This window comes from Labrus mixtus, chromosome 19 (genome assembly GCF_963584025.1).
Source record: "Labrus mixtus chromosome 19, fLabMix1.1, whole genome shotgun sequence".
NCBI lineage: Eukaryota > Metazoa > Chordata > Actinopteri > Labriformes > Labridae > Labrus > Labrus mixtus.
The window spans coordinates 15,881,111-15,906,291 of NC_083630.1; the positions used below are offsets into that span (position 1 = coordinate 15,881,111).

The 25,181-nt window shown below is 41.0% G+C and overlaps 3 protein-coding genes across 5 annotated transcripts in view; 2 read left to right on the top strand and 1 right to left on the bottom strand.

Moving 5' to 3' along the window:
• LOC132994570 (cytochrome b5) overlaps positions 1-3,384 on the top strand; it is a 107,211-nt gene extending 103,827 nt beyond the window's left edge. For 2 of the 3 annotated variants that reach the window (XM_061065006.1, XM_061065005.1), the window contains 4 exons: positions 1,303-1,431; positions 1,550-1,579; positions 1,819-1,853; positions 2,706-3,384. In XM_061065006.1, coding sequence (XP_060920989.1) covers positions 1,303-1,431; positions 1,550-1,579; positions 1,819-1,853; positions 2,706-2,790 — 279 coding nt within the window. In that variant the 3' untranslated portion in view covers positions 2,791-3,384. The remainder of the gene's footprint in view (positions 1-1,302; positions 1,432-1,549; positions 1,580-1,818; positions 1,854-2,705) is intronic. The other variant, XM_061065007.1, reaches the window with a different exon arrangement.
• Positions 3,385-7,337: 3,953 nt separating this feature from the next.
• ppp1r3g (protein phosphatase 1 regulatory subunit 3G) lies at positions 7,338-9,105 on the top strand. Its single transcript, XM_061065004.1, has one exon. It carries the CDS (start codon positions 7,431-7,433, stop codon positions 8,256-8,258), a length of 828 nt encoding a protein of 275 aa, XP_060920987.1. The 5' UTR covers positions 7,338-7,430; the 3' UTR covers positions 8,259-9,105.
• Positions 9,106-12,882: 3,777 nt separating this feature from the next.
• Positions 12,883-25,181, bottom strand: part of LOC132994571 (LYR motif-containing protein 4B) — a 34,789-nt gene continuing 22,490 nt past the window's right edge. The window contains exon 3 of the mRNA XM_061065008.1: positions 12,883-14,113. Within this exon, the coding sequence (XP_060920991.1) occupies positions 14,063-14,113 (51 nt within the window). The 3' untranslated portion in view covers positions 12,883-14,062. The remainder of the gene's footprint in view (positions 14,114-25,181) is intronic.

A 25,181-nucleotide genomic window follows, 5' to 3' on the forward strand; every position in this document is an offset into this window, starting at 1 on the left:
AGATCTGTTGTCACAAAATGAGCCTCAGTGTTGCACTGTTGTGTGACTTACTCCTTCATTAACAGGGACACACACTGTTATTCATTTTGACACACACACACACACACATAAGCCGTCCTGCTGCCCCAAATACTCACTAGAGCACTGAATCTGTATTCATCCACCGCTGAAAATAGTTCCTGTCATGGAGAGTCACACTTATGTCTTGTTTACTCTGCTCTGCATTCACAATGTTTCAACATTCTCTCTAATTGTCAGATCTTAATCAGTTTCGATTTTCTCTGACAGACATTTCTGAAAAGTACAAGAAAACTGAGCGTGAGACAAAATGTGAACAAATCAAATCTTTAACCAAACTATCCAAAGCGCTAATTTAAAAATCAAAAACAAAGTGAATCTGTAAAATTCTTTCAAATAAAAAGCACCTGTAGGTTCATAGCAGGACACAGGTTTTTAAAAACTTCATACATTTTCTTCAGGACATAATCAGAATGCATGTTATGAGCTGCTGGTTGCATATTTATAAATGTACATTCAGGTACAAAGATATAAAAAGATACAAATAATTATACATCCACTGCATATCTTCAAGATTATATCACAGATTTGATAGAACATTCATATCTCAAAATGTCACAACAACATTAACGACTTCATTGATAAAATGCCATGTGATTGGTTTGTTGAACTGCATGAAATGAATCTTGGGTAACGTAGTGCTGTGACAGGGGAGCAGCAGTGTAGAGTTATGGATCTTAGAACAGATGTTTTAATCCTCTGATCTGATGCTGTCACCCTGAAGCAGCCAGTCGTCTGTTCCACTGCCAGTCTTTGCTGCCATTGGCCGGGAGAGCTGTCAATTAAATAGAATAACTCCGGACCAATTTAAAGTTTGATCAATTTCAAGTTACAATCAAGACTCTGTTTTTTCTTACACTTTCTGAGGTCTTACTGACTAACAGGTCCAAATAGTTTCAGAATTGATCAAGTAGATGTTTCAGACAGAAGCTATGAAACAGGCGGTGATGTCTGCAACATAATCCTCTATGGATCAAAGTGTGTCCACTAAAAGTGTTTCTTTGTCCCTGACCGGCTCAGATGGTTGTTATTTTTTTAATTCATGCTCAGGGAAGTTTAACATTTCAGTGCAGCAAGTTCTAAAAACAGTAAAATAACATTGTTTGTGGTGTCTATAGGAGGGAGATGTAACGCCTGTTATTTTTGTGTTACAGATATTTTGTTGGATCTTAAGAAATTATAATAATTATTATTTAAAAACAGTTTTTTCATTTTTTATCTTAGCACCCTGGAGGAGAGGAGGTGCTGAGGGAGCAAGCGGGAGGAGACGCGACGGAGAGCTTCGAGGACGTCGGACACTCCACCGACGCCAGAGACATGGCCGAAGACATGATTATAGGAGAGCTGCACCCGGTCAGTCAGTGTCCGGCTGAGACTGTGTGAATTAACGCTGAAGGGGTGTGTAATGTAGAATGTGTGAATGCAGCACAAGACATCCTATAACCTAAAATGTCTGTCTGTCTGTCTGCAGGAGGACAGAGACAAAATCGCCAAACCTGAGGTAAGTAGAAAAAAAACAACAACTAATGATGTCACAGTGATGTCATCAGGGTTAGCTCAGCATTGTCTCCAGTGTGTGTGACTGAAGCTTTGCAGTCTGAAAAAACAGAATATCTACCAAGGAGGGCGGGGGCCAGGTGCATTATGGGAAATGTAGTATCTAGTGTTTTGGCACGATTGATTGATTCCTCCTGTTGAACCACTGGGAGTCTGACCGTGTGTTTCATCTGTGTTTTACAGGAACCTTTAGTGACCACTTTGTGTGACGAGCCCAGGTACACACACACACACACACACACACACACACACACACACACACACACACACACACACACAGAGACAAATAGTTAAATTCAAACAGAGAGCCATTTCATACAAAGGTAATGGAATGTAAAACTGCTGCTTATTTAGTGGTTAGCTATTTTCTCATGAGTTACTGATTTTGGTTACGGTTACATTTACCGAGCTGTTTTTCAGTCGTCAAGCCTGAATGTAATTTCAAGGTTTAGTTAGTGACTTAGTTTACTAGCTGTGTCTTATCTCTACCCATTACAGTTATTTCTGATTAAGTTACTGAGCTTGTTAGATAAGAGTCATACTAGCTGCCTCCATTAGAAGGGGGGGGGGGGGGGGGGGGCTCTGGGTCAGTGGTAGAGTCGGCCTTCATGTCCGATGTGTCCCTGAGCAAGACACTTAACCCCAAGTTTCTCCCACTTCTTCGGCGGCGGCATGTGAGTGCGTATGAACAGGATTAGTTCATACTGATGGACACTTACCATAGAAACCTCTGCCATCAGTGTGATAATGGGTAAGTGTGACCTGCAGTGTAAGAGCACTTTAAGTTGTTAGAACAGCTAGATAAGAACTATTCATGGTAAATTTCAATTTCCCATTTCTCTCTGCTGGTCTAACTGGTTGGTTAGTGTGTTAGTTATATTTTTGACTAGCTGTCTTCTCTTGGAACTCGTGTCTAACTGGTTGGTTGGTTATAAATTGAGTTAAATATTAAACAAGCTACACTGGTTGGTAGTTAGTTATATTTTTAACTAGCTGTCTGTCTCTTGCAGCTGGTGGTCTAACTGGTTGGTAGTTAGTTATATTTTTAACTAGCTGTCTGTCTCTTGCAGCTGGTGGTCTACCTGGGTGATTCCCGCTCTGGCAGCGGCCATTGCCACATTGCTGTACCGCATCTACAACCAAGAGAGCGAGTGACATCATCAAACCTGTCGCTGTAATGTCACCAATATGTGGTACAGTCAAACAGCCCAATGTTGATTGACAGCTCTCCCGGCCAATGGCAGCAAAGACTGGCAGTGGAACAGAGGACTGGCTGCTTCAGGGTGACAGCATCAGATCAGAGGATTAAAACATCTGTTCTAAGATCCATAACTCTACACTGCTGCTCCCCTGTCACAGCACTACATTACCCAAGATTCATTTCATGCAGTTCAACAAACCAATCACATGGCATTTTATCAATGAAGTCGTTAATGTTGTTGTGACATTTTGAGATATGAATGTTCTATCAAATCTGTGATATAATCTTGAAGATATGCAGTGGATGTATAATTATTTGTATCTTTTTATATCTTTGTACCTGAATGTACATTTATAAATATGCAACCAGCAGCTCATAACATGCATTCTGATTATGTCCTGAAGAAAATGTATGAAGTTTTTAAAAACCTGTGTCCTGCTATGAACCTACAGGTGCTTTTTATTTGAAAGAATTTTACAGATTCACTTTGTTTTTGATTTTTAAATTAGCGCTTTGGATAGTTTGGTTAAAGATTTGATTTGTTCACATTTTGTCTCACGCTCAGTTTTCTTGTACTTTTCAGAAATGTCTATCAGAGAAAATTGAAACTGATTAAGATCTGACAATTAGAGAGAGAGATTTTTCTTGTACACTTCATAATTTTCCAAGCTAATGAACACAGGTAGACCATGATCAGCGGCCTCCATTGCAGCAACACGTTCCTGTTTACAATTTAGCAACGTTAAGCTGAGCCACATTTGGTTTTGAGGTTTCAGAATTTCAACGTGAGAAAAAAGTAATCACTTAACGTACATTTAAAATGTCTTTTTGAGAGGTAATTAAACTCGGAAGTGGTCTGAAAACTGAGTTGCACTCCCTCCTGTGACACCAGCATCTGGTTGTTCAAAAGGTTTAATCCTGATAAAAAAAAACTATCCACATTTGGTAATCCACTTTTTTCCTACCAATGTTCACATAATCCAGCTCAGTTTGGGTGGGTTCAACATGATCCAGGTTCAGATTTTTTTTTTTCAAGATGACCAAATCTAGATTAGCTATCCTTTAAAGGGGACCTCACACTACATACTTTCTCCACAGGGGGGCGCTAACAGCCACACATACTGAAAGATCCTAAAAAACTGCTTTGAGACACTTCGTTTCTGATGCAAAACAGAAAATATATTTTAAAAAATGACTTCAAATATCAACTGCTTTGTAAAAACTCTGTTTTGTTTGACCAGTTTTGAATCGAGCCCTCTGCTGAGGTCAGGATAATCCTGAATTTTAATATAAGTGATCTCCATCCTACTCAAAGTTTTAATACGTTTTAATACTACTGGAGGTTTTCTCAGATTCAATCCAGGATGAGATTAACTGATTTTTGCTTTTGCTTTTGAACAACCCTATTTACCAGAATGACTCCTATCCCATGGCTTTAATCCTGATGGGTCACTTTTGAACAGCTAGGCCCTGGTTCTTATTCTTTATGCAGCAAAGAATCAAAGAAATGTCTTTGTGAATTAAAAAAAAGTGCAACCTCCAAATCTCATCAAAATGTGCTGTTTGTAAAAACATCAAAATGTTATTTATCTTGAGCCCAATCATCTGATGAAAGTTTGTCCGAGTTGAAGGTGTGGCGCTCCACTTTACTCTGGAACAAACCGTGTTAGAGGTTACACTAATTGACAGACAGCCCTGCAGCGCCCCCCTTTGGCATCTCAACAAAACCACATCTACCCTGTGAGCCTATGGTTGATCCAGAGGGGGATTAATGAATTAACAAGAGTAAGAAATGGTAAATCTGAAACTTATACTGTGCAAATTAAATCATATAAAAACCTAAACCTTTCCCTTGTCATGTTATAAGTTTATATCCTTTGACTGATCATCCTACACCATTAGAATTATTTGTATATATTTGTAGTCCTACATGCAGTCTGTAGTCCTATGTGTTTTTTATTGAGTCAGTGGTTCCCAAACTATTTCTGCCTGGCCCTTCTGTGGCTGAAGATGAAAAATTCAAGCCTTCAGCATACATCAACATCTATCAATAGACACTAAACTCACTATCATTCACGCTCTTTATCTCAAACATTGTCTGCAAAAAGTACAGAATAGCAACTTCAGTGTGGCACCAAACTGAAAAAAAACTAACAAACAGTTTACACAGGAAGCAATTCAAAGTGATACCGCAACATGAAACTTTCCTAAGATGTGACAACAATCATTTCTTTAAACTGATTTTTTTTTAACCTGAGTCTGAAGATGAACAACTCCCTAAAAACAGACAAAATGATGAAAATCTTCTTTTAAGATTTAAACTTAAAGTCCTGCAATAACTGCATTGACTACTGTGAGCTTGTGTTGTGCTACAGATCTAATCAAGTCTGGGCAGCAGCTGAGACTGACTGATTGATTCAGAAAAACCATCTCACACAGATAGGATGTGTCAAAAGGAAGGAGTGTGGCTACAGGTACAGGTGAAGCTGAGGCACAGATATGACTCGTCATTATGTTAACTACATAATAAAATGTAGTAAACTACACCTCTGGAGAACAGGAACACGAGAAATGCTGCCATCTAGTGGTTGTTTGCGTTTGTATGGTCTTTAGTGGGATTTGTCTGGTTGGACAGTAACGGTGCTGTGAAAAAGAATTTCCCCATGGGGACAACAAAAGTCTAAACCGAATCACCAATAAAAAAGAAATGTCACGTGTTTTTTTTAATACATACAAAAATAAAATAAAAATCATCCACCTAAATAATTAGGCTACACGTTTAATTTCCATTATGATTGGTGCTGTTAATCTATTTTCAATTTATGAGTGAATCTGCAAATCTGTTTTGATAGCCTATGTGAAGCTCCGTTTGTTCCTTTATACAGAGGAGGACTCACACAATTGAAATGTCATCAGTCCTCTCTCTCCTATTGAGAACTGTGTGACTGAAAGTAAGTCCAGAGTTTACAGGAAATACCTAATGAGTGTTTCTGATTATACAAGAAGCAGAAGCAGAAAAAGAAGAAGCCACACACACACACACACACACACACACACACACACACACACACACACACACACACACACAAACAGACACACACACAGAGTGACGTCAGCACGACGTCGCAGATGACGACATGGATTTGTTTACTGTGTTTTGTATGACGCACTCGTTCGCGTTATGTAACCACGCTTATTATGTTTATTACGTGTTGTTTGCTGCTGCTTTTATTTATCCTAATAAAGTTATGTTTAAAGTAATGACACATAAGTTATAAATCATGTTGACAAACACTTTATGTAAACCTTATTATGTTGAATCATTTCACTGATTTGTATTTAGACCTTCAGATTAAGGGGAAACTCAAAGAATTCTGGGATGTTTCGACGCTTGTTGGCTTAGTGTTAAAACATTTTTAAATATAGCGTCCACAGAGAAAAAAAAATTATCCAAGAACATCTTTTCCCTTTTACATTATCCAGAAAGAAAAAGTAATTTTTCCTGACAACCCATGTGATTCATAACTCGTAGATAAGAGGAGGTGAATGTGCAGCACTTTTATTTGTGTAAACAGAGAATTATTTTTTGTTTGTTTGTTTTTTACGCAACACCTGTGCGTAAAAGCTCTCCACCGCGCGTAAAAACCTCTCCATCCCTAAAGACTGCTGAATGAAGAGCTCCGATGCTGCCGTTTTAATCTGCTGACGAAAATATAATCTGTGATTTTAGGATGAGTCTTTTTTGACCAGAGATTTTATTTAATAAAATAGTTTTTTATCAAAAGAACAACACCGATCCAACTGAGGTTTTCCCCACATTTGGTCTCAGAATGAGCCCCTTTTTTTCCCTTTCTGTACTTTGAATGTTAAACAGCCTCACCAAAACTTGTTCTTAAGGACACAGCTGACATTTTGAGATATTTTCGGAACTTCCACTTGGATCACTGGACTTAGTTTCTTCCAGAGGACATGGGCACTGGTTTATGGAAAATATGATGAAGTCAAAGAGTTGCTTGAGTTATGTCATCCCAGCTAACATCATGGCTGCACAAACGTTTTTGTTTTTGTTTGTTTTATTTATAATCTATATTTGGGTGATGTAGTGTCAGACTTTCAGCTGCAGTTTGTGCTGAACCAAGGAAACTTTGTAAATATGATGAAAGTTGGGAATAATGCTGTACATTTACTGATGACTTATTTGTCGTAAGCTATTTTGGTCCTTTAAGATGTGAACATTTGTATTTTTCACAGGTGTTGTATTTTCACATCTTTATAGTCTAGTTTACATTTTGTTAAATACGTTCGCTGTTGCAATCTCATTATTTGTTTCATATACTTTATTTGTATGAAGCCTATTATCATTATTTGCTTTGGTTTTCGCTGTACGCAATCAGGTGAAAGTTAATGTTTCTGACGTGACGGCGCGCGCGTTTCTGTGACAGCAGCTGCACGATGGGAACACTGCACGCGCTGAGTTGGCGCACGTTGCCCTCCGAAGGGGGGGGCGGGAGTCTACTCTATACAAGCCGTCCCGCACAGCGGACTGTGGAGCCGCTGCAGCCACAGCACACAGGCCGCCGGGCTGCCGGGCACCATGTCCCGCTCATCTGTGCAGGGCCAGGCCGGGGGAGAGGCGCTATCCCCTGGGCAGAGCGCGGAGAACGGCCTGGAGGAAGACGAAGAAGAGGAGGAGGAGGAAGAAGATCTGGACGACGAGGTTGACGCTTCTCGTCTAGAGAAGTTCATGAGAGACAGGAGGAGAGCCCAGTCTCTGCCCGCCTACCCAGCGGAGCTCCTGGACGGGGTGTCCGGGAGTGAGGTGAGGAAGCGCGTGAAGTTCGCGGACTCAATGGGTCTAAACCTGGCTAGCGTCAAACACTTCAGCTCTCTAGAGGAGCCGAAGATCCCGAGCAAAGTTCTGTCTCGACACAAGAGCTTCCCGCCGCAGCAGGACCTCCTGAACAACCTGTGTCAGAGCTTTAAGACCAGCCTGGCCACGGACCGGCTGGTCTGCTGCTTCCCGGAACCGCGAGACTCGGAGCGCAGAGTCCAGCAGCTCCGCGTGTGCCTGGAGAGGGTCACCATCACCCAGTTCGATGTGCGGGGACAGATCCGAGTCTTCACCGGCTGCACGGACAACGAGGTTGGGGTGAGGTACACCTTCAACGACTGGCTGTCTCACGTGGACTCGCAGGCTCTGCCCGTGGCCGCGGATGGGCCGGGCTTTATGGGGGAGCGCTTCGACTTCACGGTGTACACGCCGCCCTTCATGGACCCCAGCTCCGCCGTGCACCTCGCCGTCTACCTAAAGAACGGGGAGGGGGTGTTCTGGGACAACAACGAGGGGCAGAACTACACCCTCAGGTACATCTGCATGCCCAGCTCTGCGCCCTTCGTCAGCGCAGCTTTTCACGCCACCTGACCGCCGAGGAAAACCTTAACACCTGTGCGTAAAAGCTCTCCACCGCGCGTAAAAACCTCTCCATCCCTAAAGACTGCTGAATGAAGAGCTCCGATGCTGCCGTTTTAATCTGCTGACGAAAATATAATCTGTGATTTTAGGATGAGTCTTTTTTGACCAGAGATTTTATTTAATAAAATAGTTTTTATCAAAAGAACAACACCGATCCAACTGAGGTTTCCCCCACATTTGGTCTCAGAATGAGCCCCTTTTTTCCCTTTCTGTACTTTGAATGTTAAACAGCCTCACCAAAACTTGTTCTTAAGGACACAGCTGACATTTTGAGATATTTTCGGAACTTCCACTTGGATCACTGGACTTAGTTTCTTCCAGAGGACGTGGGCACTGGTTTATGGAAAATATGATGAAGTCAAAGAGTTGCTTGAGTTATGTCATCCCAGCTAACATCATGGCTGCACAAACGTTTTTGTGAAGAGCTAATTGATGTAATAAGGAGGGAACTTTCAGAACAATCCTCCCTTAAACTGCATCATATAAACATTTTAACAATGATTAAAAAAAAAAAAAAAAAAATCTTAATCAGATAAACTGTGAAAAAAGATTTGAATTTCATCAAGACTTAGATGGACACAAATGGCTGAATTTGATTTGAATGTATCATGATGCTGAAATTTCACCATTTAGCCAAAAACAGAATTGCTTTAGGGAGTTTTTGTTTAAGAATTTTGAAAGAGAAGGTAAAACACAAGTATTGTGAAAGGCGTTTTAGCAAGGTATTGTGTTCCATATAGCAGTTTGTGATAAATTGATCTCAATTAATAAATCATGCTTTTAAACAAGAAACAAACTTGTGATCGTCTTGAATTCTGCTTTTTAAATTTGCAGAGATTTAGGTCTGAATGTTTTTGTGGTGACTGTGTCTTCTGCCTGGATTTGAATGCTTGTATGCTTCCTCCAGCCAATGACAGCATGAAGGTATGCTTAGGAGTGGATACAATTCAGCGATTGGACCGATTCAAACCGGCGAATACAACAGACGTTTGATGTCGCAGCAAAGTAGAGAATATGTCATCATAGTGAGGTGAAACTCAGAGCAGATAAACATCTCTTCTGTACGTGAGCTCAGCCAGGTCCTCATGGGTCTGTCCTCATGTCTGTCTATCTGTCTGAAATCATCTTGACATGAGGGTTAAAGTTCTGAAGTCCGACGCCTCTGAAAAAAAGTCCTGTTGACTAACCTGACGACATCTGTTTGATCAGTCAACACTGAAAGAGAGGCTCTGAGTGATGAAGGAAGATTACAGGTGAACTGGAACTTCAGTTTGTGATAGAGTACTCAGCCTCCTATCTCAATAAACATAAAGTTCAGTGAATAACATTCAATTGAATACCTTTTTTCATCTAAAAAGTGGGGCTGCGTCCTATCCACAAATGCAACCAATATACCAGTATAAAATTCAGAAACATGCATTGTCATCTGCCACCTTGGCACACTGCACGTGACCTGACATGCTGTAAAATTTGTACTCATTAATTGTGTAGTGCACCAAATTTGCTGGGATAGCGTTGTAGACCAGGCTGGGGGGGGGGGGGGGGCGCGCCACTTTTTGCCATATTTTCTCCGTTATGAGGTCACAATGGTGCATTATAAGAAAATAGTTGCATACTGTTCAGTAAAGAAAGCTCGTGGAGCGCTGGTCTGATCGAAAAGACTCCTCAGTTAAAGACAAGTGGCCACATAAGTCAGTGGGCAGAGAGACTCGCAGACTCTGGGTCTGTACTTCACAACTATCAACGTGACATTAGGCTGAGAGTTTAACTAGCGGACAGGTAGCTAGGAGGATTACAAACTCCACATGGTGAAAACAGATGGTACTAAAAGAGCTACACGGCTGCACACAAAGTGAGTGTTGTGGACTTGGATGAACACATAAATACACTTCAAAACCTTTGTTTCATTCACTCTCATATACCAGTACGACTTATATTCAGGAAATGTGATAAAATAACTATAAAGCTAGAAATATATAATAATATTGAAGACAAGCCTCTGTCACCAAAGCTTGATCATATTCACATGACGGCCATTGTCCTCTGATGGTAGCTAATGGGTATGACCGATGACCCTGATGAAGGCCACAAGCTGAAACGCGTCAGTCTAATGAAGTTGATCCTTACACTAGAAGTGTTGCTGGAGCTTTTTGACCTCTCCAAGCCTTTAAAGAGGACATATTATAGCCCTTTTCAAACAGTCCCCTGTGGTCTAAATGAAACATCATTGCTGTGCTTTGATCAACATATAACATGAATCAAGCACAAGAGGAGGTTTGTGACCTTGTATAAACCAGCTCTCTCAGAACGCTCCGTTTTGGGTGTGTGTCTCTTTAAATACAATACACCCCCCCCCCCCCTCTCGAGTTTTCCCCGTAGACATCACTCCTCTGTAGCGAGTATAAAATTGGCGGACCTGCTCAAAAGTTTTGTTCTGGGCTAGGGATGGAGTCCATGGGTGGCGATACCAGGGAAGGGGAGGATATTTCTTTACAACTAGAATCCCACTGTGACATCACAAGTTGAGCAAATGTAAAACGGAGCACTTTTCTCTGTGTTGTAAGACTTATGCAGACTACAAACAAAGGACTGGATGGGTTTATTTCACATTTTGTGGGTCCGTAGACACTCAGTTTAGCCAAATATATGTTCAAAAACACTGTGAAAGTGGATTTTACATAATATGTCCCCTTTAACTCCATTCACCTTGGTAGTTGGCGAATTTGTGCCATAAAAACCTTGTCCACTTCTTCGGTAGCTAATGGGTAACCAGATATCTTTTTAATTTTAAATATTTGATATTCTGCACAATTCCTCTCCTAAATGCCATGATACATTGTCTTTGTAGTTTCCTCAAGTGGACATGAGAATAACTGCAGTCTTTGATACTTCCGCATTAGCTTAATTTTCAACACCGGAGGTTGCAGTTTGATTTAAGGAGTCGGACACTTCCTCTTTCTGTCTCGTAAAGCCAAGAGTTTAAATGTGAGAAAAACAAACCTATTTAATCTAACATGAATGCTGAATTTGAATCAGTTTGACTCTCCAAAGCCCCCTACGATTCTGCAGTCTGAGGAAAACATTAATCAAATTCTGTCGGCTTGAATTACATTCTGCCAATGTGGTACAATGTTGAATTTAATTATATCTCTAAACCAACACTTTCTGGCTACAAAAACATCCAGTGGCCAATAGAAAGGGTCAAAACTGAGTCCAAAGTTTCTTTCTGCGAATGTTGGACTTGTACGTATCATGTGTATGATTCTGCAGAAACTCCACGTTGCATCCTCTGTGAGTGTGTCCGTCTGATGAAACAGCAATATCTGATGAAGCAACATGTGCATTTCACTGTGTGTCGGTGTGTAAATGGGCCAGCGTGCTCATCCTTAAACCAACAAAAATAATCTATGAATAGCAGCTGCTGCTACCTTTAGGGTCAGTCACCTCTTTCACCTTCACCCCGCTCCACCAAAAACCAAACGCAGATTCTCTACAACCACATGCTGTTGATGTGTTTGAGCACGCACACACACACACACACACACACTTCTGGATCTGTCCTACATATCAGGTCTTTAATGATATTATTTAATGATAATTTATTTGTGTTTCTTTGGGTCTAACTGATGAATAAAAATCACCTCTTTTACACACTAGATGATTTTCAAATCTGAACCGATTTTAAAAAACATGGGAGACGACAAATGTGACTTCAGGAGAAAAACAAATATGGAGGACGGTGGATGTGGTCAGCAGGTTGTCTAGTGTGTTTTCATGAGACATTACAAAAGGCACTGGTGTTGTTGCCATAATTCCACAAGCAGCACTTCTTTTTTTAATATTCCACTTGGCTCAGGGCGTAGATGTGTTTATGTTCACTGCCATGTTTGTGAGCTATGACAGTACGCAACATTCAGCTTGTGACGCTTCTCGGCCGGTGAGCTCTCATTGCCTATTGAAGGTTTTCCTCGATTCCAACCTCGAATCGAGATTGGGGAGGCTCAGAAAAAATAAATCAGAATTCCACCACACAAATAATTGGTTGTGACAAGCCTCGAACCAGCCAGACCCCAAATTATGCAGATTTATGCTTAAGCTCTTTGCTTTAATAACAGAAAAAATAAGGCAAAAAAATAAAAAGAAGTTGTAAAAAGAAATCCATCTGCTGTAGTTTCTACCAATAAAGATTTGAGCTATAAAGACCAAAACTGTTTTTATTTTTTTACTTGACTCCAGGGCGTTTGCAGCAAACCTCTAGTGGACACTGGGGGAACTGCAGGTTTTGTCCACTTCTGGATTGGCTTCATTTTTCAACATCTGAGGTTGCAGCTTGGGAAAACACCAAAATCCAAAAGGTGAAACAAATCTGCAGCTTCTTCATTAACTTCTCCTCTGTTTTATTTTCACGAGTCAAGACTTCATGTTTCCCCCCCTTTCTCCTTTGACAAAATATATCATATTTGTGTGTTGGCAGAGTGTGCAAACTGCTGTAAAAGAGAAAAATGTGTAGCTGGTTTCTCAGTCAAACATAACCTGGTCTTTGAAATGAATTAAACACTCTTAAAGTCAGCTGTGTTTAGCTCTTTATAGGTTCTTTATAGCCAAATATATCACATAATATGTACTGGGATATATAACTTGTGCGTTAAATACAAAAATAACACTAGAAAGAAAAAAAAAAAATGGATGCACCGATCAGTTTCCAACAGGATGAGCTGTGTAACATTACAGCATTAAAGATATCATTATGTCAGTCCTGTAATGTTTAAATAAAGGCTAATAAACTGAGATTGAAAGTGGGAAACATTCATTCATGAATCAACCGCTCAACATGTGGAATTGAAGAAATCTTTGATGGAAATTAGCACTTTACAGCCGTTAAGTTGTTCTCTATGAAGACACCACACCCTGTTTTCATTTAACCCCCCTTCCTTCATTGGTAAGCTAGTTTGTGTAATTTGAATAAGAATATGTTTGCAAAAAAAAACAGTAGTAAAAAAAAAACTTAGTTCTGAGTTAAGGGATGTTCTATGAACTTATCAGGACATAAACTCTTGGAAATGACAAACTTCAAATATTTCTGAACATTCAGATTCAAACAATCATCTAGTATCCGAACTGAAACGTCCACAGTAACTGCTTAAACAGAAGTGTAAGAGATGAATCATTTAGGAGATATGTGAGGCATCATGGAAAAGCTGAGCTGAAACTAAAACTTACAATATTTCTCTCCATGATCCTGCCTCAAAAATCTGTCAAAATGATACTATGTGACTTAAACAGCAAAAAAACATTATAGACTTCTGTCGTCCTTTAAAGCAAAACCGCAAAAACTTTGTTTAAAGCTTTTCGTATGTGACTATTGGCTTGTTTCTGTGATATTGTAATAACAATCTAGCAGCAGAGGCATACTGACATGGAATTAGTTTATTATCTGACATTTAATCTTGTTTGTTAGGAGTCATTAATGAAGAAAAAAGATTGATGAGTGATCTTAAAAGCCTCGAAATCTGATCGGTGCATCCGAAACTAAAGTCGAAAACAAACTTCACAGCTGTTCTCTGTCCTACATCCCCCACAATGCACCTCACACCTCCATCCAGTGTCACTTAAATTAAACCGTGTTTTGGTGGAGAAGAAAGCTGGTTGGTTGTTGTTGGTGGTGATGATGGGCAGTGATTGGCTCCAGCCTCTGATGTCACTTCCTGTTGGTTGCTGGTACAGCGCTCCCTCCCGTGAAACCCCGCGGAGGGTCAATTCTCCACCACCGTCTTCTGGGTCTCGAACATCTTCCCGATGACGACCTGCGCAGAAAAATTAAAGACAAAGACGTTGAAAACCAGAGCACGAGGTACACGTGCAAGCAGATTTTTCCCGTTTTCCTTCCTGCTTAGTTTTGATTATTCTTCATTATATTCTGAAATTTTTGATAGATCTGAACTTCATCAGCACACAAACACTTTTCTAATATCCAAAGCTTGTTTGAAAATCTTCACATTGAGTCGCTGAGTCTTCTTCTTTTTGGCTCAAAACTAACCGTCTGTATTTCTGCTGCATGTCATCATCTCTATACCAACATGTCCTCCGCCTGCTTCTGTGCTCTGCACTTTAAAATCAATGTCAACTTTATCCTGAGGATGGCGCTAGTGCACAAAAAAAAGACAACTGTATGTTTGCTTAGAGTCCAGGGAGTCTTGTCTCTGTGTTATGTCAATATTATCTCTCTGAACTCTCAAATAGAAGAGCCAATTATGGCCCAGAGTGATGCTGTACTGTATGTACAAACTGTGTGTGTGTGTGTGTGTGTGTGTGTGTGTGTGTGTGTGTGTGTCACAGTTCACAATTGATTTCTTCTCTTTTTTCTGTACAAAGACAGGACAAGATGATTTACTGAACATGACCAGATACGACCCTCACTCTTGCTCGCTTTCTCTCTCTCTCTCTCTCTCTCTCTCTCACGCACACACAGAAATGTCCTGAACACAGAACAGCTGTCTGTCTGTACATCAGTGTGATCCCTCAGGTCACCTGTCAGAACATCAGCTGATTGGTCTCACCTGCTCTTTCAGGACAAACAAAACGTTACACAACAAAACTAGAATATTAAACTAACAGAGAAAATTATTATTTTTGGGTGTTTTTCTGGGACTATTGTCTCCTTAAACGACTTTTGGGTCTTCTTTTTTAAAGCTGTAATGGAAGTTGCAATGTTTTCAGGCATATACTTTCTGGTGCAACATTAATGGCTTATCCCGATTTCAGAACACAGCATAAGCCCTTATTGTGACTCTGAAAAACCTGAATTTACTACCTGGAGAACTCCGAAAGAAAACACGATAATAATGTGGCTACATTATTACACGTTAGCCCAGTTTCTGCAAGCTATGCTCGTGATGTGTGTGAGCTTGGCCCTTTGTTTGACAGATAACATGTGGAAGAAGCAGGTGGAACAGTACATTAGCCCGGTTTCTGACAGCTGACTGAATCACCAGGTTTATCCTGAATACCATCAAAACCGCGATAAGGCTCATAAATGTAAATGTAATCACTGATTGACTGACTTTCTATGATACAAAACCACTAGGGCTGTCAAATGATTGAATTTTTAAAAATGCTTATTGTACTTTACTTGCTATTTAAATTCAACCCTGCTTTTATTTTGAAATAAAGTAAGGACCTTGTGGTAGAGCGAAGGTTACAGCATTACTTCAACCACAAAAACAAGGAACTCGCTACGGATCAAAAACTAAATGAAACAGCAGATAGGAACGGTAACAAAGTGAAATGTTTGATTTCATAAGGTGGATATTACGTTTGACTCAGGGTTAGGGTAAACTGAGCTGTCCCGACAGAAATGAGACAAAGCTTACATCACAGACACATTGCAAATGTCCTTGTGCAATGTTGACAGTGTGCAAGAGTCATAAGAAAAAGATGATTTTTTTTAGTTTTAGTATTTTTTGATCCTATCATTCATTAAAATTACAGAGATTACATTGTTCTAAAATAAGTCGTACCAAAAAGTTTCTTCAATCTTACAACACCAAAGCTGAAAAAACACACCAATAAAGAGATGTGGAAACCTGAACCACACCAAAGCTTGTGTTCTCTTCAGAGCGACATTTTCAAACTTCCTGGCTGACTAACACGGAGGAAATAAAGGATCAACAGCATCTGTCAGTTACACAAAGAATGGATTAAAGAATATCCTATTTATTGATTTAAATCCACATACTCTGAGAGAAACATGAAGCAGGAGGGTTTCACTTTCACTGACAAAAATGTAACAGAGTTGGGCAGAAAAAAGTGTAAGAAATCAATAAATACAAATCAACAGAGACTCTGAGAGGACATGCATCCATATGTTTTATTTAACGTTGGTTTTCCTGTGTATGGGAGTACATTTCAGCCATTTTCTAAAGATTTCAAATTCTTTATCAGATTTCCTCTGAATAACTTGTTTTCCTGTAATTATTAATCATTATTTTTTTTTTTCAATATCTTCACTTCACTTCATCTATTCCATTTTCTCCAGATAACACTGCTTTTTTTTTTTTTTCTTAATGATCTGGACTTATTCATCTGACTTTTTTGGAACTACAACAATGGTTTTCCCTGACGAGAAAATGTTGTTTTGTTGAGAAGTTGAAGAATTGGTTTGTTATTTCGGGAAAACCAGCGTTGTTATCCTAAGAAATAAGTCCGGATATCAAGAAAACAACTGAAATGTACTTGTTAGCAAAGGAACATTTTGAGTAAAACAAATCGTATTGAAGCATGTCCTCTTAGGGCTTCCGTAAAAATAAGTATAAAGTGGAATAAAATAAACTACATTTAGTTTAAGGTGATGTTCATGAACACAAGTTTACAAAGAAATGTTTTTGTTCTGCAGTATTTGTGTATTATGGTGCAAAGACATTCACCTTTACATAAATATATGTAACTGTATTTTTGTGCCTCGGCCTGTTAGTTTCTATGTTTGCTTATATAACTGCAGCACCACCAGGGGACGCTCTCTCTCCATATATACACCGAAACACACACGGTGCCCCTCAAGCACTTTGTCTCCTCACCTCATCAATTATTCTGCCGTCAACCCTCACTCTCTCTTCAATACACCACAAACTCTCCCTCTCTCTCTCTCTCTCCTCACACTATCACAGCACAGCCTCGCTCGCCCGGCTGGGGCCCCCCTGTGTGTATTGCGTCCTGATTGGCTGCTGTGTGGCGTAGGAGGGAGGGGGGTGGCGGTAAGGTGGGCGGCTCTCTGAACCAATCAGCTCGCAGGAGGCTTGGCTCTCATGTAAATTGTTGCGGCTGTGTCTCCTAACAAAGGGATGGCCTCTCTCGCTCGTTCTCTCTCTCTCGTTCTCTCTCTCTCTCCCTCTCTCTCTCCCTCCCTCCCTCGTTCTCTCTCTCTCTCTCTCTCTCTCATCCTCTCTCTCTCTCTCTCTCTCTCTCTCTGATAAAGTCTACCTCGATTGTCCGCACTCACTCTCTCTTTCTCTCCTCTCTGCATGTTCTGGTCACTCTCCATCTTCCTCTCCATCACTTTGTTTTTTTCTTTTCTTACATTTGTTTCTTTCAGTGCTTATCTGTTCTCAGCCTATTTCTCCCGCATCTCTGTCTGTCTCTCTCTTCCGTCTTTCTCTCTCCTATCCATCTGTCTCTCCCGTCTTCCTTTCCCCTCTCTATTTCTCCTGTCTTTCAATCTCCTTTCTGCCTCTCTCCTGTCCGTCTGTTTCTCCTGTCTGTCTCCCTCCTGTCTGTCTGTCTCTCTCCTTTCTTTCTCCTGTCTGTCTCTCTCCTTTCTTTCTCCTGTCTGTCTCTCTCCTTTCTTTCTCCTGTCTGTCTCCCTCCTGTCTGTCTGTCTCCTTTCTTTCTCCTGTCTGTCTGTCTCTCTCCTTTCTTTCTCCTGTCTGTCTCTCTCCTGTCTTTCTTTCTTTGTCCTGTCTGTCTGTCTCTCTCCTTTCTTTCTCCTGTCTGTCTCTCTCCTGTCTGTCTCCCTCCTGTGTGTCTCCCTCCTGTCTGTCTCCCTCCTGTGTGTCTCTCTCCTGTGTGTCTCCCTCCTGTCTGTCTCTCTCCTGTCTGTCTCCCTCCTGTTGGTTGGTCTCAGTTTGTCATGAATAATAAACAAGCAGCTCCAAATATAAACGATGAACCATTAGAGACATAAAACTTCACCTGGGTTATTTAGTTCAAACGAGGGATAGGGATCGTTCTTTTTTATTGATACCATAATTAAGATTAAGACTCCTTAATGATCCCAGTCCTTATTTAAAACCGTGATCTGTATTTCATTATTTGATGGAAAGAAGACACAACATTACGTTTTAAATAGAACTGGCATATCGATTAAATATCGACTGAAAAACAAACAACTGTATTTATTCAAGCTTCTCTCGAAAAGGCTAGCTTTTAAAAAAAATAATTAACCCTTTTCACACATACGGAAATCTCCTGAAAAACTGCGGAGATTTGGCTACCCGGAGGTTCTTTGGTCTATGTGTGAACGCAAACAGCCGCATTTTTCGCGTGGACTTTACCCAGAGTTTCTCCAGCCAGACCCCTAGTATTTTTTCCGCAGAAAGTCCGAATAAAGTGTCTGCACGTGACCACTACGATCTCCGTGCACGTAATTAAACGTCTGCATTATGTTTTCTGTTCGTCAGTATGTTGTTCTCCTCTCTTTTGTTCATGTTGTCATTCCATTGGATTACACATAGCATTGATATAAAGGCAAATATTCTCATTATAACGTCGTGTAGTGGACTCTGTAGCTTCGGCCGCTACTTCTGCGTTGTTTATTTACGTCACGTCTTACTTCAGGAAATCCCCCGCCCCCCCTCCCCTCTGACAAGGAAAGTCTCCAGCTGTGAGGAGCATATGTGAACGACTAGGTCGGGAGAATCTCCAGAGCGGTCCTCCTGTAATTATCTAGATATTATCCGGAGTGCGTATGTGAAAACGGCTATTATGAACAAAGACATCATCCATTACATCGTTGACTGTGTTTGAAGTTTAAAATTCAGCTTTTTGGTCGTCGCCATGTTGGCTTTCTGAACCAAAACAGCGTGACCATGCATGAATGAGAGGGCGGAGGGTTAGCACATGCTAAGTTGTCAAAGATAATCAGTAAACAGTCCGTGGCTAACTCATCAGCAGGTGAATGAGCTAGTTAGCAGAACGAGAGTCTATTTGTGGTGTTAGCTGACTGCTCCAGTGGCCAACACTGACCTAGCTACTGAACAGATCGTGATCGGGAAATATAGAAACTACAAAAAAACATTCTTAAGGAGAAATAACGTGATGCAAAGATTAATGTGTCAACGCGTACAGCACTAGTCTAAACAAAAACCAGAATGATCTGCCTCATTGTATCACACAGAGTTTTATTTGATAAGTTCTTGTGAAAAATCTTCCTGGTGCTTCCCTTGACTTTATAGATGTATTCAACTGAGATGTAACAATCAGTTTTTGGTCAGGATTCAGAAACCACATCACACTCTGAACACAGACGAAGCCTCATGGGCGTTTTCTTCTACATGAAGACAATCACAGTGATCTGTGTTTTAATGGAAATCTTTTTATATTTCATCACATCCGTCCTCGCAGAAGAGGCAGGAGCAGTATAGAAACCATGAACACACACACACACTCTCTCCCTGCTGAGTCGTGACGGACTGACCTTCAGTCTCACTCCCACCAGGCAGGAGGTGTGAGATTAACACAACACTGCTGCACCCAGCCTAACTCATCATACAGACTGAAGATGTGTGTGTGTGTGCGGCCGGAAATATTACAGCTGTTATGCCAACAGAAAGACCAAAATGTGAGGCATGTTCTGAAAATCTAAAAGTTAAACCTTTATTCAAAAGGCCAGTTAGACCCAGTTTACACTGTGCATTTACCAAGTCACAACTTCCAGGGTTGAGAAGAGAATCCAGTGCAAAGCTGCCAAAAGTTCCGTAAGTGTCCACTAGAGGCTGTCACCTGAAGTGAGTCAATCCCCATAGAGACCCATGTTAAAATGTTCAATTTTACAGCAGAAACAAACATGTTCACTGCCTGGTACAAAACCAGTTTTGGTCTCTACAGCTCATTCCTCTCTTTATGACAACTGTACATTATTACATTACATTAAGGCTTAAAGTGATACAGAATCAGGGGTGTGGCCTCTTTGAGTGACAGGTCGGAGCTGCTAGTCACCTCAGATAATTCAGACACTAAACTTAATCTTTAGCAATTTAGTCAGTGCTCTCTCTCTATCACTCTCTCACGTTTTTTTAAAGCTTTAATACTTTTTTGATACTTCTTTCATTAAAATAACGGAAATGTTATCGTTTTAAAACATGGATCAAAAAGTAATGAACATTTTGACAACCAGGTTGATGGTCAAACAGAGAAGGCGGAGGCTAATTTAAGTGAGAATCATCACAGTGTCAAGTGGTTAAAAAAATAAATGCTCCTCTGAACAGAAGGAGACAGTAAAAATTGAAGTCAAGGAGCCGTGGAAAGTGGGAGGACAGAGATGAAGCGACAGAGGGGGACCAGGAGGAGGACGGCAGAGCAGCTCAGATGGAGAAAATGAGGGTTTTCTTACATTTGAGAAGAGACTAGGAGGGGAGGAAAAAATGAAAAAGTGGAGGGATTGGGGCAGCAGGATGCTGTCAAAAGTGAAATACATGGAGGTCTTTGAGCGTAGGGGAGATGGGGAAGCAGGAGGATGAGAGGTGCTCAGGTAGATAATAAACAGAGCATGAGGAGCGCTCCACCATTTTCCAGCCTTTCCATTTGTCAGGAGATGAGAGGCGAGCAGCGGGCTGCACCAACACATTTTACTGTCTGACTCCGCTGTTTAGTCCTGCAGCGCCAGGCCGCAGGAGGAAAGAATACAGGAAGAAGAATATGTTTATATAGGACAGACGCAGATATATGCAATGTCAGTTTCTTTCCAATGTCGTTCAGCCCCAGCGTCTACAAAGAAGAAAAAATACTTGGCTTATCTTTTTTGTAAGACAGGTGTGTGGGAGAGGAATGAGTCCATGAAGTATTTAAAGCAAAGCTCTGCAGGCTGTCTGCAAATTGCAAACGTTGCCAATGCATATGTGCAATTTAGACAGTTTACAGTAGTTAGCCTGCAATTTTTTGGTGATCTTCATAAAGAAATTGCCCCAGATTGAGTGCCTAGGACTTCTATTTTGTTGCCAGTAATGATACTGTTTGTTATCTAATATATGGCATCTCATATCAGAGTTAAGATTCTGGTACCATGACAACCTTGCCATGATCATCAAAACTATATTTCTATGTATTTTTACTTCTATTTCTAGACTCAGAAATAGTAATTGTAGGAAATAGAGAGCGTTGTGGTTGAAAATGATCAGAGTATGATGTCAGAAGTTTCCTGAAAGATCGTGACCAGACTGATAAACTTGGTTCAGTGAGCTTACTCTCCGTCACTTCTAAATGTCAGATGAGACAAAGAAATAAAACCACATAACCTTCTATTTACACAGAGGTGTTTAAACACTCACTATTAGAGCCGCACACACACACACTTTGAGGGAAGCTAAATCCTCACACTCAGCCAGGTAATCGTTTCTGTGGCCAAAAATAAAAGTGAGATGATGAGAAGTGAGAAAGACTCTGGAGTTTGTCTGCGTGTGAAATGATGATGTAAACTTCAGCAGCGTCATTTCACACGCACATCAACCCACACTGTCTAAGCACACACACACACACACACACCTGTTTGCACACGCTAGTGATGAGGCAGAAGAGGAGGTTGGATGGATCAGAGAAAGGTAGGGAGAGAAAAAGGTGGGCCTAAGATGATAAACCTACTGGCTTGCAAGGAGGTGAAAAGTTTCCAAGAACTAAAAACGTCATCCCTTTCATTTTGTTTTCATCTCTCTAGTTATCTGTCTATGATCTTCTGTGTTTTATTTGTTGGATGCTAGAGTGGAAAAGTTCCTTGCGTTGTCACTTCATCCCCACATACCGTCTTGTTAAAAAGGTAAAAGATAAGAGTCAGTAGCAATGTTTGTTGCAGCTTGTACGCAACGATCAAATTGGGCCCCTTCTTCTGGGCTAACGCCACCAGAAGTGCAACAACATATGTATTAATCTCCTGAGATTAATACATATGTTGTTGTAAGCCTGTAATTCAGCACGCTAGCAGAAGCTAACCGCTGGTGTTTGGCGCCTTCCTGTCCAACGGAAAGCAGTCCAACTCTGCGCTGCTCTTCATCCCAAGCAAACTGGTTTGTTTTGGTGTCTGAATGTCATAAGAGCTATTTGCTTTGTGAGTTAGACCTTGAGATGAAGCAGACAAGAGTGAGGAAATGATGAGAAATATATGGATCTATTCCCAGCCGTAATCCAGCATTCTTAGTGTGCAAGACTTGCTCAGAGACTGTAATTGTGACTCGGCTGATTTGAATCGAGACAGTCTCCGATGACTTAAGGTTTGACTTGGACTTGTTCTGTTTTTCTGCCAGGTATCTTGGTCCTGTCTCTAGTGGAACGACAGACCTGTCAGCCTGAAATTGGACTTCGACTTCTGTTGTCTTGACTTCAAAACCTGTAGTCATGTTTTTAAAGACCTGAGACTATCTTGACCTTGCTGTAGATACTTGACTCGCACGTCTATAATAAGCAGAAAGATGATCTTGGACCTGTCTCCCCTGACCTGAGGCTCATCCAGTATTAACAAAGTGACCATTTGACTCAGACTTGTAGGATTGAATTTGACTGAGCTTAACAAAACAGCTCTGCTGTTAGTTTCTATGAAAAACTGAACTAACCATCAGGTGGATGTTTTTTTTGTCTGCGTTCCGCTGTTGGTCGATTCATGTTTGTGTTTGCACACTTTAATCTGCTGTACGACATCACGGATCGCCGCAGGTCACACGTTCACAGCGCCTTGCTCAAGGACACTTCGACGGGGGAGCGGTGGTGTTTTGAAGGACGGGTTCTCTGCATCTCAAACATCCTGCTGCTTTGTTTTATGCTAATCCAGCCAATTACATCTCTACGCTCCGATTCTTCCCCTCATCTCCCTCGTTTGTCCCTCACTGCCTCCCTTAATTTGTCCTCTGCTCACCTGCTGAGTGCATGTGTCAAATCCTCTCATTTTATTTCTCTCTCTCTCCACATCCTCAAGCTATCTGTTGTTTCTGCATGTCTGTGATGAACGCTGCAGAGCTTTGTGTCTTTGTGTGGTATAAAAACGCCTTGTTTAAACTTCCTGTGTGTGTTTTGCCAAACTGCCAGAGTCTCCTCTAGCTTCATCTTCATGTTAATTATTCATGCATGTTTAAGAGCGCTACAGGCCTGTTTACAACAATGTCTTTCTCCACATTATTCTGCACTTACATTTTCAGTCCAGTTGACCTGCCCTCTCTTTTTAAATATCTTTGTCCTCCAGAATGTCGTCTTTTCCTGCTACAGGCAATCTTGCAATCATGCAGACTTTCACAGGCTACTTCCACACAGCCACATTGTGCTTTAAAAATGTAAATCATTTGCTATGTTTATGTATTGGAACAACACTACTTCCCACAATTACGACTTTTTTTTTTTTTTTTTTTTTTTTTTAAATGCTGCAGACCCCCACTCTCTGGAAAACTCTGCTGTACGCCTTCAGTAATGGCGGCTTGTCAATTTCTTGTTATTTGGAGATATCATCAATTCAATCAATCAATTTCTATTTGTATAGCGTCAACTCATAACAAGTGTTATCTCGAGACACTTTACAAGAAGCAGGTAAAATACCTTACTCTTTGTCTGTTAACATTACAAAAGAGCAGGTAAAAAGACCTTACTCATTGTTATGTTACAAAGATCCGGCCTATCCATCATGAGCACTTGACTATCATGACTTCTGTCTACTTTTGATTTGAGTTTTTAAGGTGTGTAACTTTGGACAGGAATTAGTCATGAAACTGTTCAAAACCAAAATTGTCTCAGTTCAGATGAGTGTTTCAAACTGTCTTTGAAACAGTGCAGAGTGGGTGCAGTTTCCGAGATAGGATAAAGTCGGGAGTGAGTGTGGAGGAAGTTCATGCACTTAATTGATTTTTTTCACCAGAATTTATGAAAACCAAAGGAATCATCCGGCTTTAAAAACTGTAACCCTGTCTAATCTGGAGGAACTCTTAACACCATGAAAGCCTCGAGGAGAGACTGAAAATGTGAGCCATGTTTGCACATCGAGACTACAAAAAACGCAAACTCACACAGCGTGGTTGGAGACAGATCTGAAGTCAGAGTGCTGCAGACGGAGGCCATGATGAGAAGACATTCACTTTCACTTCACACCTCCGTGTCTCTGCAGAATAAACTGCACTCTTCAGCAAAATACCTGATCCCAGAAGTTTGATGGCATGGAGGCCACGTTTGGGATTAGTCTCAAAGAAAGTCCTGTGACTGAAACACACCAGCCAGTCAGGAGTGTGCTCATGCAGGCCACCCATGGGAGACCAAAGACAAAAGACAATAATGAAAAAAAGATCGAATTCCTTCGATTTAGTTTCCAGTATGTTTGAATGCCTTGAATCAAATTTAACTTGTTCTTGACTCTGTCATTAAAGTTTCTCAGAGAAGTCATGTGTCTTAAAAAACAAGAAGACTGAGACACAAGGGAACGATTCAATCTGTAACTGATGCTACAGTTTTACTGCTGGAAGACCTTCACACACACTAAAACCTGCAAGAAGAGCCTCCCTCCGCTCTCCTTTGTGTGTGTGTGTGTGTGTGTGTGTGTGTGTGTGTGTGAGCGCCAGACATCTTAAAAAAAAAAGACCAATGGGACGTCTTCGTTTACACTCATCTCTTTCTGTTACTGTTACTGTTTGTGTTTGACCTTGGAAATCTCCTCTGATAAAGTCCCACCCACCAGACTTAACGGGATCGTTTGCTTGTCTCTCGTCTCGTTAATTGGCTACAATGACTCCTAAAGCCACACCCACTCTGCATGCTTCCAGCCAATTAGCTCCCAGTGCACAAAGAGAGAGCATCAACCAATCAGGGCGCGGTTTAGAGTGTAATTAAAAGTGATTAATCTGTGAAGTTAAGGCCACGCCCACCCATGTAGGACTACAAACACACTCACATAAAACAGAGGTTCAGTGCCTCACATGCATCAGTGCATCTGTGTTTTCACTCTGAGCACACACTCATTAGAGAGCGAGAAGAGATGAAAGCAAACTGTGCTCACATACCACAAACGTCCCTCTGTGTGCGTGTGTGTGTGTGTGTGTGTGTGTGTGTGCGCGCGTGTGTGTTTGTGTGTGGAGTTCCCTCCCTAGCAGCCAGACTCTGCTGTGATCTCCCGTTTCAGTCCGTCGCACCAAGAGACAGAAAGAG

Excerpts from the sequence above, each read along its gene's own strand:
- ppp1r3g (XM_061065004.1), top strand. The coding sequence starts at position 7,431 with ATGTCCCGCTCATCTGTGCAGGGCCAGGCCGGGGGAGAGGCGCTATCC.